Genomic DNA, 20,864 nt, shown 5'->3' with positions numbered 1-20,864 from the left:
TTTTTATCTGATTTCTGTAAAAACAGAGGCCAGCATGTACTATAAAAGCATTGGACTGATTGTAAGGAATGGTTACATGGGCAGAGTGGGTGTGTCATGAGTGGATAACATAAACACATTTATCTGATGGTAAAGAATGTGGAAAAGAAAAAACTCGGTGTTTTGCATTGTTGCTTTTGAAATTACTAGGGCATGCCCGTACTATATCTATATCTAAAATTATATCCCCCCCCTCTATTTACATGAAATGGTTTGGTCCAAAGCGAACGGCTTGCGAGTGGTGACAATCCCCCCCCCTCTATTTACATGCAATGGTTTGGTCCAAAGCGAACGGCTTCCGGAGTTTGGTAAAGAAATCGCCATCGCGTGCACAAACGCGCAGGAAAGCGAATGAATCGCAAATTCGTTTTTATTAGTTGTAAAACATAGTTTAACGCCAACATAGTTTGCAAACGTGAAATAAATGAATACGCTCTCAAATGTGCCATCCGAGGCAGAGTGTGCCCGCCACGTTCGGCACACGCGATCGTTCGCTGCTCTCTGATTGGTTGAATCGTTTTTTGGACATAGCTCGGTAAGTAATTGTCCGATTAATATGAAACCTTGAAAAGGCACATCCTCGGGTCCCCAGCAATATACCTGGCAAGTGAAAAGTATATCGGACCCGTGGTTGTCGAGAAACAGCGGTCACAGACAAACAAACGTACAGACGTACAGACGTACAGACAGAGATTACTGGAATTATAGATAGATATCACCACATAAATTACAACCACAAAGTCAACAATGAATACAGTATACAAACTACATGATATTCATAGAATACTTACCCTGCGCAGTCAACTTATTGCGAGCAAACTCTGTTTTTGAACATTTTTTTTCTTTGATCCAATATGGCTGCCAGACCACGTGAGCAATGACATCATAAATTTATATTCTCTAATATAATTTTGCATAGATCACGCTCAATGCATTTCAAACTGATCAGACTAAGCGTTGTCCCTGTCGAATTATGACATCATAATTATGACATCATAATTATGACATCATAATTATGACATCATAATTATGACATCATAATTATGACATCATAATTATGACATCATAATTATGACATCATAATTATGACATCATAATTATGACATCATAATTATGACATCATAATTATGACATCATAATTATGACATCATAATTATGACATCATAATTATGACATCATAATTATGACATCATAATTATGACATCATAATTATGACATCATAATTATGACATCATAATTATGACATCATAATTATGACATCATAATTATGACATCATTATGGCACCAATGACATCATCGTTAACAACACCTATTCCCCATATGGAGTTCTTTACAATGAGCCACGTTTCAATTTTTTCCATGCCGCAGTTTTGGAGATATAGAGATGCAACGTTTTTTGGTTTTTCCAAGATGGTGCCTGTACCACATGACCTATGACGTCATGATTATCATTAAAATATTCCAAAGGAGGAAGTGCTCCTTTGGTGAAAATTGTGTCCATCAGACCAACAGTTGCTGAAATTTTTAAAATAATGATCGGATGGATAAGTGTTGTATTTGTCAAATTATGACGTCATAATGAAGGCACCGATTACATCATCATTAACATATCTTATCCCCCATGGGGAGTAGTTGACAATGAGCCAGGTTTCAATTTTTTCCATGGAGTGGTTTCAGAGATAGAGGTGCAAAGTTTTTCCAAGATGGCGCCTGTACCACGTGACATATGACATCATAATTATCATTAAAATATTCTACAGGAGGAGCTGGACATATGGTGAAAATTTCCTGTCATTCGGTCCAACTGTTGCAGAGGAAAGCATACTTATTCTGTGCAGACAGACAAACAAACAAACAGACAAGATAGACAGACAAACGGTCTCAAATGCAATACCCTCTCCTCTGGCGAGGATAACAATATTCCATTACTTCAAGAACTCTCGAGGACAGCGCACAGTGTACTTACCTTTTGGGTCGTCTAGTCTGGGTTTGATTCTCGATGCAATTACACCTCATTGGCCTCCAAAGCCAGTCGCCGACTGGGCATCCTCCGTCGTGCGAAGTCCTTCCTAGGCACACCTGAGCTCCTCACCACATACAAGGCTTTCATCCGCAGCTCAATGGAATACTGTTCTCCCCTATGGGCCGGTGCTCCTGCCTCACACCTGGCTCGGCTTCACGCTGTTGAATCCAAAGCTTTCAGAATCATTGGAATCTCCCGCGATGAAGCTATCTCTGAGGGCCTTTCACTCACTCACCGCAGGCAGGTAGGTGGTCTTTCTGTCTTCTACCGACTCCTCTCCGGCCTTGCTCCCCCAGCTCTCTCTGTGCCCTGTCCCCCAAATATTCCTACAGGTCGCACAAGATCTGCCAGCCACCCTCTGATGGTTAAACTGCCGAAATCTCGACTCTCTGCTCACCTTCACTCTTTCATTCCTCTTTTCTCCCGCCTCTGGAACAAACTCCCACACTCACTTCAATCACACTCCTCCCTCCAGGTCTTCAAAACAGCTGTTCACCACCATCTCTTATCTTCCCCCATCCAAAACCTTGATCTTTTCTACCCCCACTAATTCACCCCAGATCCACCTTGTTTGAAATTCCAACTTCTTTCCTGGAAGTCTTGGCAGTGTCCATATGTTTTATACCTCTCCCACCCCCCCCCCCTTCCCATGCCTCCCCCCCAAAGCCCTCTCCCTCCCACAGTTCTCTTGATGTCTCCATGTCTCTCGGTCCCTGCTCTCAAATGTTGTTTGTGTCCTTCCCCCTATCTCCCCATCTTGTCTACCGCTCCCGATGCTATTTGTTTTGTGTGTCTGTTTGTCTTTCTGTGTGATTAATGTTCGCTCTTTCACGAGCCTCGATCTTGTATACAAAAAAAAAAAAAAAAAAAAAAATTGCATTGGAACTTCGCAGGTACGGAGATGGACATTTAGCATGGTGTCTCGTCTGCCATTGTTGGTGGCCGATAAAGATCCCATGGTGTATTTCGCCAATAATAGTCGTTATCTCTGAATTAATTACAAATTCCTGCCCACGTCACTCATCTTCGGTCGACAGTCAGGCCTTGCCAAAAACGAAAACTAGAACGACACTGTTCGACGTCGTGACATCAACCGATATGCCCCCGCCCACATTATTACATCATTATACATAGTTGCACCAAGTTTTGATTTAAATCACTTCAGCTGTTCTCAAGTATCACATTTTTACCTGATATGACCTTTGATGCCAAAATCCAATCGGTTCATCTTTTCATCATAATATATAGTTATACCAAGTTTGGTCAAAATACCATCACTGGTTCACAAGTTAGCGCAGTAACAGAATTTTTACCTAACGGAACCTCTTGACCACATAATAATATGAAAATACGCATTGCGTAGAGTGAGAGCTTCGTCGACAATGGTCAGTCGATCGAGTACGCAGCCCTCGCAAACATCTGTAAGCCTAGGCCTGGCTTGGCTAGGTTGTTTGATCTTGGGCTTAGAATTATAAATGAAGTCGGTGTAGATGGCAGAAAACTGAACCTGGCTTAAATGAAGTCGGTGTAGATGGCGGAACACTGAACCTGGCTTAAATGAAGTCGGTGTAGCTGGTGGAAAACTGAAGTCGGTGTAGCTGGCGGAAAACTGAAGTCGGTGTAGCTGGCGAAAAACTGAAGTCGGTGTAGCTGGCGGAAAACTGAAGTCGGTGTAGCTGGCGGAAAACTGAAGTCGGTGTAGCTGGCGGAAAACTGAAGTCGGTGTAGCTGGCGGAAAACTGAAGTCGGTGTAGCTGGCGGAAAACTGAAGTCGGTGTAGCTGGCGGAAAACTGAAGTCGGTGTAGCTGGCGGAAAACTGAAGTCGGTGTAGCTGGCGGAAAACTGAAGTCGGTGTAGCTGGCGGAAAACTGAAGTCGGTGGAGCTGGCGGAAAACTGAAGTCGGTGTAGCTGGCGGAAAACTGAAGTCTGTGTAGCTGGCGTAAATGATGAGCGGTTTCGAATTCAAAATCCGTTCTGTACAGTACTGTATTGTAATTTATTGATTTTAATCACCAGGTGAAAATAATTTATTGGTCGTGCCAGACCAAAGCAAGATCACGTGAGCAAGATGGCGAATCATGGAAGGGACAAGATGGCGGATCATGGAAGGGACATTTGAAATGACAACATGAAATTTTGTTCCCACGGGAATGGGGAATGACAGTGAAATTTTGAATGGATTTACATATACATGCAATTGCCATAGAGGTTCGCTTACGAAGCTCTCTATAATCACATCATCTTTGCATCATTATATCGTACATGCTTGTACCAAGTATAATTTGGATCCCTTCAGCCATTCTTAAGTTATCGTGGTAACGAAAACCTATCACGGATGGACAGCTGAAAGCATGCACGGATGGACAACCCAAAAACGTAATGCCTTCGTCGGTGGAGGCATATAAACGTTTAATCATCAAAAACTGTCTGGAATGTGGAAATAGTGTCCCATGTTTATTATTACAAAATGTAGTTGTGTGAGGCAGTTACCTTCCTTAACCCGGCCTAATTGTGTGACGTTGCAAAATTTTAGATTCTACCCTGAAACAGTCCGATTCGTAAAAGGAATAGCATTTAATGAGCCTACGTAAAATGTAATAGAGGGGAAAATGTGGGCTATAGGGTGCCAACCAATATGACTTTCCAAGAACCTTATTAATGTCCCTGTGTAATGATTGCAGGGAACTCAAAACACCACAATGATTAGTGAGCGGCCAGTCGAGATAGTAGATGTCTTCATCCTACACCATATCTTATTTGGAGTATGGGGTCAACAATCAGATTACGCATTTGCTACTGATTTACTTACTTTATCCTTTTTGTGGCAAAAACAAGAAAACAAACAAAACTTCTTTTTTTTTAGGATTGTAAGGTATTTAGGACAGCTTGACCCTTGACCTCTGTCTGATCAGGTTTATGTTTTGCTATTAAACTTTGGGGTCTCTTTACCCATTCCACTGCTGTTCAAACTGGTAACTTAGGCAAAATGATGTTGCCATAAATTTTTCATCTTTAGAAGTTGCCTACATGTTCCTGCCCAATCATCAGAATATTTTCAACATGTAAATCCATCCAATCCCCATTGTTTACACCAAAAGATGTTCTTCTTAAGAGGGTGGGTGGAAGAAAACAGTGTTGTACTCTAATGCACAAAATTTCAGTTTTGTTGCTAGCAATGAAGGACAGATGGAAAATGGGAAAGGTTGCAAAGGCAACAAATCTGTTGGAGTGGAAATAAGGGAAAAGGAAAGAAAATCGGAATTGGCAACATGTACGGGATGGAACATTCCTAATTAATAATTACATTCTAATTATGGAGGCAAATTAAGCACAGATGTACAGCCAACTACACAAAAGCACATGAGGAGAGGGAATGAATAACAAAGGGTTGAGGGGAATGGGGAAAAAGTTTGAATTTTTTATTCACATTAAAATTTCTTTTTTATATGTACGAGTATTCCAAGTGTAGTATTTGCATTATAAGATGAGGAAAGTAGGTGTCATGTGATGCCAGATGACACAGAGCTAAAATACCACCCTGACTCTTCTTCAGTGATTAAAAAAAAATAGAAAGCCACCATATAACAGAACCTGCAACTGAAGTCCAAACTTATTGCTATGTCCCGTTCAACACCTGGAGGATCTGGTCATGAATCTGCAGCATGACTCGAAGCGAGTTTCCTCATCTTCGAGCTGTCAATTATACGCTTTATTCTGACCCGATCACAGTATAAACTACCATTCTAGTGTTGCAATACTTTTTTCTCGGTGCTTTTTAAAAAATACCTCTAATCTATAAAAAACAACAACATATGGGCCCCTGGTGCTCACCTGGTAGAATAAACGGTATACTGCACCGAATAAAGGTATTTTAAACCAATTTCAATGGTTGCTTGAAGACAGGGCAGCATGTAGAATCATACTAATAATCATAAGACTTTAAACAAAGAAACAAAAAACCTATTTTTGAGGGCAAGCCATAGCCCCCAAAGGGGCAGATTTTTTTAAATGCCGTGAACATACTTTAGTACCATCATGGGTGGTGAAGGTTGTGGTCAAGTTTCATCGAAATATTGTTTGTAGTTTCAGAGGAAAAAGCAAATTCCTATTTTGGGGGGGGGGGGGGGGGGGGTCAAACCTGGATCTACTTTGACCCCGTTAAACCCCGATTTTTTTTGATTTTTTTTTGGAAACTGAATCGAGGCTCGTGAAAGAGCTAACATTTACTTCACAAACAAATCAACCAGACAAACAAAATATATAAAAAGACGGAGCGGAAGACAATATGGGGAGAGTAGGGGAAGCACACAAACACAACATTTGAGAGCAGGGAGATGTGTGGGAGGGAGAGGGCTTGTAGTCAGGTTCACTATGTTAACAAATATAATTTCGTTCAAAATTTTGGGATTAGCAAACCTGTACATTTTTGGAATCATCAGAGCATGGAGAATCTGAAAATCAATGTTGGCATTTGCACAGACACCTGCATGGCCGCCATTTTGGATTTTGAAAATGGCCGCCATAAAATACATTTTGCGCGATCTCGGCTTCTAGTCAACCTAGAAACTTAATTAAATATGCTAATCCTATGTTTTCTGGGTCAAGGAATCCAATAAAGGCCTCAAAATAGTGCTCAGGATTATAGAAAAGCAACAAACAAAGGTAATTGAAAACCATTGTCTTTATATTTGTGATATAACTGTATTACATAATACATGATATTGCAAGTCCTTTGAAGTTATAGGTTGTTATAGGAAGTTATAGGTAGTATCAGATTGAACTACAAGTCCTATACACAGGATCTACGAGGTCTATACCGTTCAGGAATATGCTTTTACAGATCTTCATCATTGTCCTGAGTGTCATTTTCGCAAAGGTGTCTACGCAAATGTAAACATTAGTTTTTGGATTCCTCATGCTCTGAATATTCCAAAAATGTATAGTTTTGCTAATCTACCAAAATTTTGAACGAAAAAACATAGTGAACCTGACTATTGGGGGGAGGTGGTGTGGGAATGGGGGGGGGAGAAGTATAAAACGCAAGGACACTGTTTAATGCCGTGAACAAAGTTTAGTCGCAACACAGCAAATATAATTTGGTCACAATCCCTTCTGCGGTTTCGGACAAGAAGTTAAGTGTTTACGGACGGACGGACTGACGACGCGCCATTGCATAAGCTCCCTTGAACTTCATTCCAGGTGAGCTAAAAATGAAAAAAAAAAAAACCCAGAAAAATAAAAAGGTGCTTTTTTGGAATTGGCACTTTTTTTTCTTCTTTTTTTTTGTTTACAGAGAGTAAGCTTGTTAAACCATCCTTACCTAAAATTCTGATTAAAGCCATCTACCTCTTGGAACACAAGTATATAACCACAATCTATCATATATGTACATAAGCCATATGGTACGCATGCTTTTGCTTCATGTATGTGCATCGGGGGTTTTTTCAGGCACCGAACGTGGCATTATATGCCGCCCAAACAAAGGGATCTTTACTGATATTGAACTGAGACTCGGTAGGGGATATGTATTGCAAAGCAATTCTCCCTCCAGTTTATTTTGCAAATTTTCAGGAACTGTGAAGAGTGCAGTTGTGCACGGTGATGTGACACCTATGGTAGTACAAGTACATTACATAATGATTGCAGGGGGGGGTGGGGGGGAAGGTAAAATGTTTTGCAACACCCCTTCGAGGCAACTTTAAGGCTCTGCTGAGGCCTCACTGTGAGCTTGTCTATGCTGCTGAAGTAGTTTTCCTTCAATCATCTTATAAAAGAACTATATGCTGTAATCTTCCTAAACTTGATGGTCTTTGAGCACAAGGATAGAGTTGTTACATAAATGGAGGTTTAAAGCATTCTTGTTTGTTTAATCAAAAACCTGTTATTTACAGAAGGAAAGGTGGAAGCTCAAATGGGAGGTTCCGCTGTCATGCCCATCATTTGTCACACACCAACCAATCACCTGGGTTGTTTTCGGAAAGGCTCTGCACTCTCTTTCACTGTTGGATTTCAGGCCCTGCGGACTGGACTTTTTGAGGTCAGTGCTTTCCGCTCGCCCTCACCTAACCCTTCCAAAGCTCTCCTCGTTTCCCACCCTCACATTTTTCCCTGGTTTTGTTTTTTCTCCCTGCAATCATTCAATTCCCTTAAGCTGAGTCAGCAGATGCGCCTGAAGTTGCAGTTCACAGCAGCTCCTGGACCTATGGTCCCTACAGCTCGAAAAGCCAGCCCGTCATCTCCCATGGTGCGAGAGCTACATTCGGGCCTCGGTCGCTCTCAGTCCTTTTCTCACCAGCAGCTCCCTCGGAATGGCCAGTTCACCAGGTCTCACCTCAAAATGCATCAGATAACTATTAGTTAACCACTCACTGTTAACTCAAACCTCCAGCACCATAAACTACAAACACACCCCAACCCCCTACCAACAATCAATGGTCTAGAAGTGATAATTTGGTTAATTAAACTGTCATACCACTTGTTGCTTTCAGGACTGGTAGTGCCATGGAGCGGAGGGCGATCACCCCACCGGTCTCATCGCCACGACCGATGCCTGCAGCCCCAGAGAGGCATGCACTTTGCCTTGACAAGATCGCTAAACGTTCCTGCAAGGTTCTAGCCATTGACTCGACCTGACACACACAAAGATACACACACACAGACCTACATACTCTTCATCACTTCTTCCTACTCACCCATGCATTGTCTCCCTTACTCCCCCACCCCTTGTTCATTTTTGTCTGCACTATGTGTGATTGCAGCATGATGCAACTACTGACCTAATTTATTTATTACATTTTTATTTGCATTTCTACTGCTGCAGGCACAAGCCCCAAATGATGTTACTTTTAAGAGCATGGTGAAACCTTTTTATTTTAAAATAGATTTTAATTTTAATAACGAGCTGATGAATGTCTTTAAGGGTACTGTGAGCAACAAACGTTTCATCGCTTCAGCACAAAGTGTAGATTTAATAAACGTTTTTATTTGCACAGAAATAATCAGATGGCTTTCGCTTGCCGCACACGTCAAGCTCTCGTGAACGTGCGTGCACTCGAGGTTTATATTTTCGACGCGACAGGTATTCGTGCAGTACTGTCCATTCTTGCAAATACTGAACCGGACGTATCGAAACAACAAAATATGGTGCTGAGACAATGTAATTATTAGTGTGCGATCAACCAGGAAATGCCATGCCATTGTAGTACCAGAAGAGAGTTGTAATTTATGTTGTTTACTTTAACAGGCCATAATGAACCAAAATGTTCATGAACTATTGTTTTACAGCCCAAGACTTGACGTGATTACATTAAAATGCAAACTTTTTGTGGTTGTATTTTACATACATGTACGTCCAATGCTTCAGAAGCAGGTACCTTAATTTATTTATTTTATATTTTTGTATGGCCTGAAAAAGTGAGGGGGTTGCTGAAAGTTTTCAATTCCCATCACTTTGGCTCTTCATAATAAAATTTATGTCCCACAACAAAAATGAGGCCCTCAAGTCTTGAGAATAGATAAAAAGGTTAAAAAATACATCTAGATACCCCCACAGCAGGCCATATGTGATCTTTATTGTTTTGAAATCCCTCTTTTACCCTGCTGCTGGCCCTAGAGGCAAAATGATTTTTTCCTAATGATGTCGGTTCTTACACACAAGATTGACGTGGTTAAAGTTTTAAAGTAAACTATGGGCAGCATTTTAACATCTACGGCATTCTGCATTTATAATAGTGATTGCGCATGTCTTCGATCCAAAAAAAGAAGTTGTTACAGGAAACCACATTTTCAGCTTTACTGAAAATAACATATTAGCGACCCATCAACTTATCTAGGTTCTGTGCTGGAACATACATCCACCGTGCGCCCAAACAATCCCGCGTCATTAGTTCCGCACAGAGTGCCATTTTGCTGAGGATGTGTTTTTACGTGTTCAAATAAACTGAGCATTTTCTTTGTTTACAATGACATTGAACATTTCATGTCACATGAATTAAACAGGAGGCCGATTAACAATCTGACTGGTGTGACATTAATTGCAGCGTTCGGAGAAGGTAAAACAGTTAGCATTATTTGGAATTGCTGAATGAAAGAAGAGGGTACATGTTTCAGGTGCATATGATCAGATAGCAGGGGACTCTTGGGGTTGGTTATTCTTCTTCACCACAAACACCTTCTGAGCACAGACAGTTAAAATGAAGGTGCTTTCTCCAAATACCACTATGGAGGGGAAAAAGAAAACACATAAATGGTATGTCAACATGGATCATACTTGGTGGGATGGGGGTGAGAATAGATAACTAAAAAATGAAAAATTCTCACCCGATATGCGATTGAATGGAGATGTCTCGTCAGAAAAGCTGGTCGACGCAGGATGAGGCAGCCGTGCTGCAGTCTGCACGAGTTCCAGCAGGAGCGTTGCCGTCCGCTCATCGTTTTCCAACTCCCCAGAGGACTGGGTGAATGTGAAAGCCACCGAAAGAGAAATATGAGCCACAGTTTCAACAGTTCATCAAATGGTTTTGGTTTGTTAGCAAATCGCTGACATTACGATCTCTTGGAATTCAGGATTATCTCACCGCCAATACCCCATCCTCACTCATCACCAAACAGCCAGTCTGCTCCGGGATGTTCTCAAGTCCATGAACCACCATTGCCTAAAACAGAAAAGGGTAAAAGTTACAAATCACTTTTGGCTTTTGATAAATTTCAGGTCAACATTTGTTGGATTACACAATTTATATTTTTTCCATTTCCTCTTCTCTACCTACTCCCTCCAGCCAGCCTGGTGTTGGCTTAGCGGTTAGGGTGCCGGCTTGGGATCCTAGGATCCTGGGTTTGAATCCCGGTCGATTACTGAGTTAATGCCAGGGGGGCTGACTCAGCATGTCATCCCTTCCGAGGTCGACAAATTGAGTACCAGTTCACTGGTAATTCCCTGTGTGTCGCAAGAGGCGACTAACAGGGTTGGCGGCAGGAAGGGCATCCGGCCATAAAAGATAGCTTCAAAAAGGAGACCATGGTGCCCGAAAAAGGCCAACCCCCGCCCTGCGGGGGAAAATGGCCTCTAAAGGTGCTTCCTACCTACTCCCTCCACCCATGGATATAAAATACAAGACCTATCTGTTCACCACGTGAAGCCCATGATGTAACACGTGATTAAATCCTCAATAATTCCAAACTACACCACAAGGAAGTGCAACTGATGTTTATCATCCTCAGCAATGCAGGTCGGCATCATCAGACATTATCAAAGGACAAATTACGGTTTTACTAGTGAAGAGCACGGCTTTACGGATGGGTTAATTCCCCCAGAATTGATGCATTTTGTGACGGCTTGTAATAACCCCTTCCTCTGGAAGTAGCACTATGCCATACACAGAGAGAATTGCAGTCCCCCACCCCTCATACCCCCCCCCCCCCTAACCCAAATCACCTAAAACCTTGTGCACCCTACAAATGAACAAGATAAATACAGAAGGAAACGGAAGGAAAGAACGGAAATTTGGAAAGATGTGGGGGTTGTTTAACGGGGGTAGAAAAGATCATGGTTTGGGATGGGTATGATCTGAGATGGTGGTGAACAGCTGTCTTGAAGACCTGGAGGGAAGAATGAGATTGAAGAGAATGTGGAAGTTGGCTCTGCAGGCGAGAGAGGGAAAAAAAAGAAAAGAGGAACGAATGAGCGGAGGTGAGCAATGATCCTGGATTTAGGTTGTTTCACCAGAAGGTGGTTGATGGTGGAACCGCATGCACCCTGCAGAAACCTGGTGGGGTGTAGGTACGAGGGAGGGGGATTACCAGATGGTCCTTTTGGAGAGAGATAGTGCGAGTGTGACATTTGTCAGGATTGAAAGACATACATACAGTATTTCAAGTGTTTGACTAACTTGTGATTTATTCAAGGTCTGAAGAGAGGGAAGAGGCTGCAGCCTACCTGTCTGAAGGATGAGGGATGTCATGGCAGAGGATGGAGTCATCAGCAAATAGATAAAGGGGATTTTCCAGAGAGTCAGAGAGATCATTGATGATGATTAGCAATAGGACCAGGCCCAGAACACTGCTTTGGGTCACTCCAGCCTTGAGGACTAAGACAGTGGGGAAAGTCACGAATCCAGGAGTACAGTTGGACTTGTATGCCACATGCAGAGTTTGGAGAGCAAGGTGGGATGCCAGACTATCGAAAGCACAAGATATGTCCAGAGAGTGGTCCTGATCTCATGTTTGATATTGAGGACCTCCACCATTGTTGTAAGATTAGAAGTACCCTGTCCAAGGTATTGTTACTGGGTCTGAATGTGAATTGATGATCTGAGATCAGGCCATTGGAGAAAAAGGAATGATTTGATGTCAAATGCGATGATGGATTCCATGACCTTGCTGATGATTGGAAGCAAGCCGATAGGTCTGTAGTTAAGGGTTTGAAAGTTTACCCTTGAGGTTGTTCAGATGTTGTTTTCTGTCTCCCTGAGAGTAGACACACGCTTGTTGGGGGCTTTCTGGAATGATTTGCAGTTGTGTTTGTTCTAATTTTCTTTTCCAGGAGGAGAAAGCAAGTCGTTTCAGAGCAACTGTCTCACCGCAGGATGCAGTGTACGAAGGGTGGGAAGAAGGGTGGGATAAGTGAAGACGACATGGGATGAATCTGTGCAGAAGAGTCAGTCACCTTTTTGCCGAGAACACTGCCTTGGGTTGTTGTGTTACAGAAAAATACAGATGCCTGAACCTCATCAAAGTTATTGCAGGAGTCTATCTGGAAATATGCTGGGCTTTCGACATGGATCTGACATCCAGCTCGATTTAAATACAAATATTTGGGTTCCCTTCCAAAGAACTTCAATATCGGAGGAGGCTATTCGGCCCATCATAGCTTATGCAATGATTGTCCACAAAGGTTGGTTGTCCGTGTTCTATCCTGTTAAAATACTGAGTGTCAAGCAAGGAAGCAGCACGTACCATTTTAAAGTCTTTGGTATGACTCAGCCATCGGCCTGTTCAAACCGCCGACCTCCCGGGCTCATTGCAGACACTGATCATTGCAACACCTAGGCTGGTTGGCGTCCCCCTTTATAAAGCTCTTTCCCAACCATGCAACACGTGGGCTGCTGCAGCAAATCTGACAACTTGGGGGAGGGGGGAATTGGAGACCGAACTAAAAAAAGTCTGTCACTCAATGACCTGTGAATAGTTTTGGACTTGGAGAAATCTACATCACTTACCCTCCAACCCTCGTGAATGAATGAAAATACACAAGGCGAATTCGCCATCAGCCACGCAAATGATAAATCTCACTGCAAAGCGTTTTGGGCAGACAACATAACCAAATCTGAACTCAACAAAACAGGTAATGTTTGGACAAACTTCCTGGCAAAGCATAATTCCTTGGCATCACACAATCAGCTCTTCACTCCTTACTCGGCATCACACAATCAGCTCTTCACTCCTTACTCGGCATCACACAATCGGATCTTCACTCCTCATTCGGTATCGCACAATCGGATCTTCACTCCTTACTCGGCATCACACAATCGGATCTTCAATCCTCATTCGGTATCGCACAATCGGATCTTCACTCCTTACTCGGCATCACACAATCGGATCTTCACTCCTCATTCGGTATCACACAATCGGATCTTCACTCCTTACTCGGCGTCACACAATCAGCTCTTCACTCCTTACGCAGCATCACACAATCGGATCTTCACCCCTCATTCGGTATCACACAATCGGATCTTCACTCCTTACTCAGCATCACACAATCGGATCTTCACTCCTTACTCGGCATCACACAATCGGATCTTCACTCCTCATTCGGTATCGCACAATCGGATCTTCACTCCTTACTCGGCATCACACAATCGGATCTTCACTCCTCATTCGGTATCGCACAATCGGATCTTCACTCCTTACTCGGCATCACACAATCGGATCTTCACTCCTCATTCGGTATCACACAATCGGATCTTCACTCCTTACTCGGCATCACACAATCGGATCTTCACTCCTCATTCGGTATCACACAATCGGATCTTCACTCCTTACTCGGCGTCACACAATCAGCTCTTCACTCCTTACGCAGCATCACACAATCGGATCTTCACCCCTCATTCGGTATCACACAATCGGATCTTCACTCCTTACTCAGCATCACACAATCGGATCTTCACTCCTTACTCGGCATCACACAATCGGATCTTCACTCCTTACTCGGCATCACACAATCGGATCTTCACTCCTTACTCGGCATCACACAATCGGATCTTCACTCCTCATTCGGTATCGCACAATCGGATCTTCACTCCTTACTCGGCATCACACAATCGGATCTTCACTCCTCATTCGGTATCGCACAATCGGATCTTCACTCCTTACTCGGCATCACACAATCGGATCTTCACTCCTCATTCGGTATCACACAATCGGATCTTCACTCCTTACTCGGCATCACACAATCGGATCTTCACTCCTCATTCGGTATCACACAATCGGATCTTCACTCCTTACTCGGCGTCACACAATCAGCTCTTCACTCCTTACGCAGCATCACACAATCGGATCTTCACCCCTCATTCGGTATCACACAATCGGATCTTCACTCCTTACTCAGCATCACACAATCGGATCTTCACTCCTCATTCGGTGTCACACAATCGGATCTTCACTCCTCATTCGGTGTCACACAATCGGATCTTCACTCCTTACTCAGCATCACACAGATCTTCACTCCTCATTCGGCGTCACACAATCAGCTCTTCACTCCTCATTTGGTATCACACAATCAGCTCTTCACTCCTTACTCGGCATCACACAATCGGATCTTCACTCCTTACTCGGCATCACACAATCGGATCTTCACTCCTTACTCGGCATCACACAATCGGATCTTCACTCCTCATTCGGTATCACACAATCGGATCTTCACTCCTTACTCGGCGTCACACAATCAGCTCTTCACTCCTTACGCAGCATCACACAATCGGATCTTCACCCCTCATTCGGTATCACACAATCGGATCTTCACTCCTTACTCGGCATCATACATCGGATCTTCACTCATTCGGTATCACACAATCGGATCTTCACTCCTTACTCGGCGTCACACAATCAGCTCTTCACTCCTTACTCAGCATCACACAATCGGATCTTCACTCCTCATTCGGTATCACACAATCGGCTCTGCACTCCTTACTCGGCATCACACAATCAGATCTTCACTCCTTACTCGGCGTCACACAATCAGCTCTTCACTCCTTACTCAGCATCACACAATCAGCTCTTCACTCCTCATTCGGTATCACACAATCAGCTCTTCACTCCTTACTCAGCATCACACAATCAGATCTTCACACCTCATTCGGTATCACACAATCGGCTCTTCACTCCTTAATCGGCATCACACAATCGGCTCTTCACTCCTTACTCGGCATCACACAATCGGATCTTCACTCCTTACTCGGCGTCACACAATCAGCTCTTCACTCCTTACTCAGCATCACACAATCGGATCTTCACTCCTCATTCGGTATCACACAATCGGATCTTCACTCCTTACTCGGCATCACACAATCGGATCTTCATTCCTTACTCGGCGTCACACAATCAGCTCTTCACACCTTACTCGGCATCACACAATTGGATCTTCACTCATTCGGCATCACACAATCAGCTCTTCACTCCTTACTTGGCATCACACAATCAGCTCTTCACTCCTTATTCGGCATCACACAATCAGCTCTTCACTCCTTACTCGGCATCACACAATCAGCTCTTCACTCCTTACTCGGCATCGCTCAGCTCTTCACTCCTTACTCGGCATCACACAATCGGCTCTTCACTCCTTACTCGGCATCACACAATGAGCTCTTCACTCCTTACTCGGCATCACACAATCAGCTCTTCACTCCTTACTCGGTATCACACAATCAGCTCTTCACTCCTTACTCAGCATCACACAATCAGCTCTTCACTCCTTACTCGGTACCACACACTCAGCTCTTCACTCCTTACTCGGCATCACACAATCAGCTCTTCAGTCATTACTTGGTATCGCTCAGCTCTTCACTCCTCATTCGGCATCACACAATCAGCTCTTCACTCCTTACTCGGCATCACACAATCAGCTCTTCACTCCTTACTCGGTACCACACAATCAGCTCTTCACTCCTTACTCGGCATCACACAATCAGCTCTTCAGTCATTACTCGGCATCACACAATCAGCTCTTCACTCCTTACTCGGCATCACACAATCAGCTCTTCACTCCTTACTCGGTACCACACACTCAGCTCTTCACTCCTTACTCGGCATCACACAATCAGCTCTTCACTCCTTACTCGGCATCACACAATCAGCTCTTCACTCCTTACTCGGCATCACACAATCAGCTCTTCAGTCATTACTCGGCATCGCTCAGCTCTTCACTCCTCATTCGGCATCACACAATCAGCTCTTCACTCCTTACTCAGCATCACACAATCAGCTCTTCACTCCTTACTCGGTACCACACAATCAGCTCTTCACTCCTTACTCGGCATCACACAATCAGCTCTTCAGTCCTTACTCGGCATCACACAATCAGCTCTTCACTCCTTACTCGGCATCACACAATCAGCTCTTCACTCCTTACTCGGCATCACACAATCAGCTCTTCACTCATTACTCGGCATCACACAATCAGCTCTTCACTCCTTACTTGGTATCACACAATCAGCTCTTCACTCCTTACTCGGTACCACACAATCGGCTCTTCACTCCTTACTCGGTACCACACAATCAGCTCTTCACTCCTTACTCGGCATCACACAATCGGATCTTCACTCCTTACTCGGCATCACACAATCGGATCTTCACTCCTTACTCGGCATCACACAATCGGATCTTCACTCCTCATTCGGTATCACACAATCGGATCTTCACTCCTTACTCGGCGTCACACAATCAGCTCTTCACTCCTTACGCAGCATCACACAATCGGATCTTCACCCCTCATTCGGTATCACACAATCGGATCTTCACTCCTTACTCGGCATCATACATCGGATCTTCACTCATTCGGTATCACACAATCGGATCTTCACTCCTTACTCGGCGTCACACAATCAGCTCTTCACTCCTTACTCAGCATCACACAATCGGATCTTCACTCCTCATTCGGTATCACACAATCGGCTCTGCACTCCTTACTCGGCATCACACAATCAGATCTTCACTCCTTACTCGGCGTCACACAATCAGCTCTTCACTCCTTACTCAGCATCACACAATCAGCTCTTCACTCCTCATTCGGTATCACACAATCAGCTCTTCACTCCTTACTCAGCATCACACAATCAGATCTTCACACCTCATTCGGTATCACACAATCGGCTCTTCACTCCTTAATCGGCATCACACAATCGGCTCTTCACTCCTTACTCGGCATCACACAATCGGATCTTCACTCCTTACTCGGCGTCACACAATCAGCTCTTCACTTCTTACTCAGCATCACACAATCGGATCTTCACTCCTCATTCGGTATCACACAATCGGATCTTCACTCCTTACTCGGCATCACACAATCGGATCTTCATTCCTTACTCGGCGTCACACAATCAGCTCTTCACACCTTACTCGGCATCACACAATTGGATCTTCACTCATTCGGCATCACACAATCAGCTCTTCACTCCTTACTTGGCATCACACAATCAGCTCTTCACTCCTTATTCGGCATCACACAATCAGCTCTTCACTCCTTACTCGGCATCACACAATCAGCTCTTCACTCCTTACTCGGCATCGCTCAGCTCTTCACTCCTTACTCGGCATCACACAATCGGCTCTTCACTCCTTACTCGGCATCACACAATGAGCTCTTCACTCCTTACTCGGCATCACACAATCAGCTCTTCACTCCTTACTCGGTATCACACAATCAGCTCTTCACTCCTTACTCAGCATCACACAATCAGCTCTTCACTCCTTACTCGGTACCACACACTCAGCTCTTCACTCCTTACTCGGCATCACACAATCAGCTCTTCACTCCTTACTCGGCATCACACAATCAGCTCTTCACTCCTTACTCGGCATCACACAATCAGCTCTTCAGTCATTACTTGGTATCGCTCAGCTCTTCACTCCTCATTCGGCATCACACAATCAGCTCTTCACTCCTTACTCGGCATCACACAATCAGCTCTTCACTCCTTACTCGGTACCACACAATCAGCTCTTCACTCCTTACTCGGCATCACACAATCAGCTCTTCAGTCATTACTCGGCATCACACAATCAGCTCTTCACTCCTTACTCGGCATCACACAATCAGCTCTTCACTCCTTACTCGGTACCACACACTCAGCTCTTCACTCCTTACTCGGCATCACACAATCAGCTCTTCACTCCTTACTCGGCATCACACAATCAGCTCTTCACTCCTTACTCGGCATCACACAATCAGCTCTTCAGTCATTACTCGGCATCGCTCAGCTCTTCACTCCTCATTCGGCATCACACAATCAGCTCTTCACTCCTTACTCAGCATCACACAATCAGCTCTTCACTCCTTACTCGGTACCACACAATCAGCTCTTCACTCCTTACTCGGCATCACACAATCAGCTCTTCAGTCCTTACTCGGCATCACACAATCAGCTCTTCACTCCTTACTCGGCATCACACAATCAGCTCTTCACTCCTTACTCGGCATCACACAATCAGCTCTTCACTCATTACTCGGCATCACACAATCAGCTCTTCACTCCTTACTTGGTATCACACAATCAGCTCTTCACTCCTTACTCGGTACCACACAATCGGCTCTTCACTCCTTACTCGGTACCACACAATCAGCTCTTCACTCCTTACTCGGTATCACACAATCAGCTCTTCACTCCTTACTCGGTACCACACATTCAGCTCTTCACTCCTTACTCGGCATCACACAATCAGCTCTTCACTCCTTACTCAGAATCACACAATCAGCTCTTCACTCCTGACTCGGCATCACACAATCAGCTCTTCACTCCTTACTCGGCATCACACAATCAGCTCTTCACTCCTTACTCGGTATCACACAATCAGCTCTTCACTCCTTACTCAGAATCACACAATCAGCTCTTCACTCCTTACTCGGCATCGCTCAGCTCTTCACTCCTTACTCGGCATCACACAATCAGCTCTTCACTCCTTACTCGGCATCACACAATCAGCTCTTCACTCCTTACTCGGCATCACACAATCAGCTCTTCACTCCTTACTCAGAATCACACAATCAGCTCTTCACTCCTTACTCGGCATCGCTCAGCTCTTCACTCCTTACTCGGCATCACACAATCAGCTCTTCACTCCTTACTCGGCATCACACAATCAGCTCTTCACTCCTTACTCAGCATCACACAATCAGCTCTTCACTCCTTACTCGGCATCACACAATCAGCTCTTCACTCCTTACTCCGTACCACACAATCGGATCTTCACTCCTTACTCGGCATCACACAATCAGCTCTTCACTCCTTACTCCGTACTCCGTACCACACAATCAGCTCTTTACTCCTTACTCGGCATCACACAATCGGCTCTTCACTCCTTACTCCGTACCACACAATCAGCTCTTCACTCCTTACTCGGCATCACACAATCGGCTCTTCACTCCTTACTCCGTACCACACAATCGGATCTTCACTCCTTACTCGGCATCACACAATCAGCTCTTCACTCCTTACTCCGTACCACACAATCAGCTCTTCACTCCTTACTCCGTACCACACAATCGGCTCTTCACTCCTTACTCGGCATCACACAATCAGCTCTTCACTCCTTACTCCGTACCACACAATCAGCTCTTCACTCCTTACTCGGCATCACACAATCGGCTCTTCACTCCTTACTCGGCATCACACAATCAGCTCTTCACTCCTTACTCCGTACCACACAATCAGCTCTTTACTCCTTACTCGGCATCACACAATCGGCTCTTCACTCCTTACTCGGCATCACACAATCAGCTCTTCACTCCTTACTCCGTACCACACAATCGGATCTTCACTCCTTACTCGGCATCACACAATCAGCTCTTCACTCCTTACTCGGCATCACACAATCAGCTCTTCACTCCTTACTCGGCATCACACAATCAGCTCTTCACTCCTTACTCCGTACCACACAATCGGATCTTCACTCCTTACTCGGTATCACACAATCGGCTCTTCACTCCTTACTCGGCATCACACAATCAGCTCTTCACTCCTTACTCGGCATCACACAATCGGCTCTTCACTCCTTACTCGGTATCACACAATCAGCTCTTCACTCCTTACTCGGCATCGCTCAGCTCATTACATCAACCTAAACCAGTCTACATCGTTACATATTTAACGTACACTAACTAACGCTAGCAGCCGGGACAACCAGCTTAACGTGTTGCCAATTCCAAAGTTCGTCAAACCTTCACTCCGAGTGCAAATAAGAGTGTATCGACTGCACGGCCGAATCACGTGATCATTTCAAACTGCACGGATAATAAAAACAATTATGTTCAATAATATTTATAACTATCAAACCAGCTCGCAAACCTACCATCACCGGTGTGTTTTTTATCCGAAGCAAACAATGTGAACAGTTGTATTTTTCCACCAGTATTGGTTAAACCTTAGAAAACAAACAAAAGTAAAATCAAGTTACGATGAACAATAACACAGGTCAATAAATAACCAAACAGGAAGATGATCACTTCCTGATCAGGAAATTAACTTCCGGGTCGACCTCGAGTACAGCTGCAGAGAAAACGTCACTCTTAGGCATTAATCCCGCCCACAATC

General features: G+C 44.1%; 2 protein-coding genes across 7 annotated transcripts in view; one reads left to right on the top strand and one right to left on the bottom strand.

Annotated features, from left to right (window-relative positions):
• TRAPPC14 (trafficking protein particle complex subunit 14) overlaps window positions 1-10,077 on the top strand; it is a 19,908-nt gene extending 9,831 nt beyond the window's left edge. For 2 of the 4 annotated variants that reach the window (XM_078783690.1, XM_068126968.2), the window contains exons 9-11: window positions 7,956-8,101; window positions 8,216-8,388; window positions 8,553-10,077. In XM_078783690.1, the coding sequence (XP_078639816.1) occupies window positions 7,956-8,101; window positions 8,216-8,388; window positions 8,553-8,697 (464 nt within the window). In that variant the 3' untranslated portion in view covers window positions 8,698-10,077. Of the gene's footprint in view, window positions 1-7,955; window positions 8,389-8,552 lie in introns of all 4 variants that reach the window. The other 2 variants (XM_068126959.2, XM_068126951.2) reach the window with 1 other exon arrangement.
• LAMTOR4 (late endosomal/lysosomal adaptor, MAPK and MTOR activator 4) lies at window positions 9,027-20,864 on the bottom strand. 3 transcript variants are annotated; one of them, XM_068126989.2, is made up of 4 exons: window positions 20,623-20,864; window positions 10,641-10,718; window positions 10,384-10,516; window positions 9,027-10,281 (listed from the first exon to the last, which is right to left on the bottom strand). In XM_068126989.2, exons 1-4 carry the CDS (start codon window positions 20,623-20,625, stop codon window positions 10,184-10,186), a joined length of 312 nt encoding a protein of 103 aa, XP_067983090.1. In that variant the 5' UTR covers window positions 20,626-20,864; the 3' UTR covers window positions 9,027-10,183. The 3 variants fall into 3 exon arrangements, with proteins under 3 accessions (XP_067983090.1, XP_067983098.1, XP_067983082.2); XM_068126997.2 differs by having other exon boundaries at window positions 20,492-20,632; XM_068126981.2 differs by lacking the exon at window positions 20,623-20,864 and adding an exon at window positions 13,018-13,731.

This window comes from Myxine glutinosa, chromosome 1 (assembly GCF_964187855.1).
Source record: "Myxine glutinosa chromosome 1, kmMyxGlut1.1, whole genome shotgun sequence".
In the NCBI taxonomy this organism is placed as follows: domain Eukaryota; kingdom Metazoa; phylum Chordata; class Myxini; order Myxiniformes; family Myxinidae; genus Myxine; species Myxine glutinosa.
The sequence above is the reverse complement of the archived record's forward strand: the minus strand, read 5'-3'. Positions and strand labels throughout refer to the sequence as shown.

Bases quoted from the DNA above. Each gene is read 5' to 3' on its own strand.
- LAMTOR4 (XM_068126989.2), bottom strand. The intron at 10,517-10,640 runs GTGAGATAATCC...ACATTCACCCAG, and splicing joins GTGAGGATGGGGTATTGGCG to TCCTCTGGGGAGTTGGAAAA. The intron at 10,282-10,383 runs GTGAGAATTTTT...TCCCCTCCATAG, and splicing joins TCCATTCAATCGCATATCGG to TGGTATTTGGAGAAAGCACC.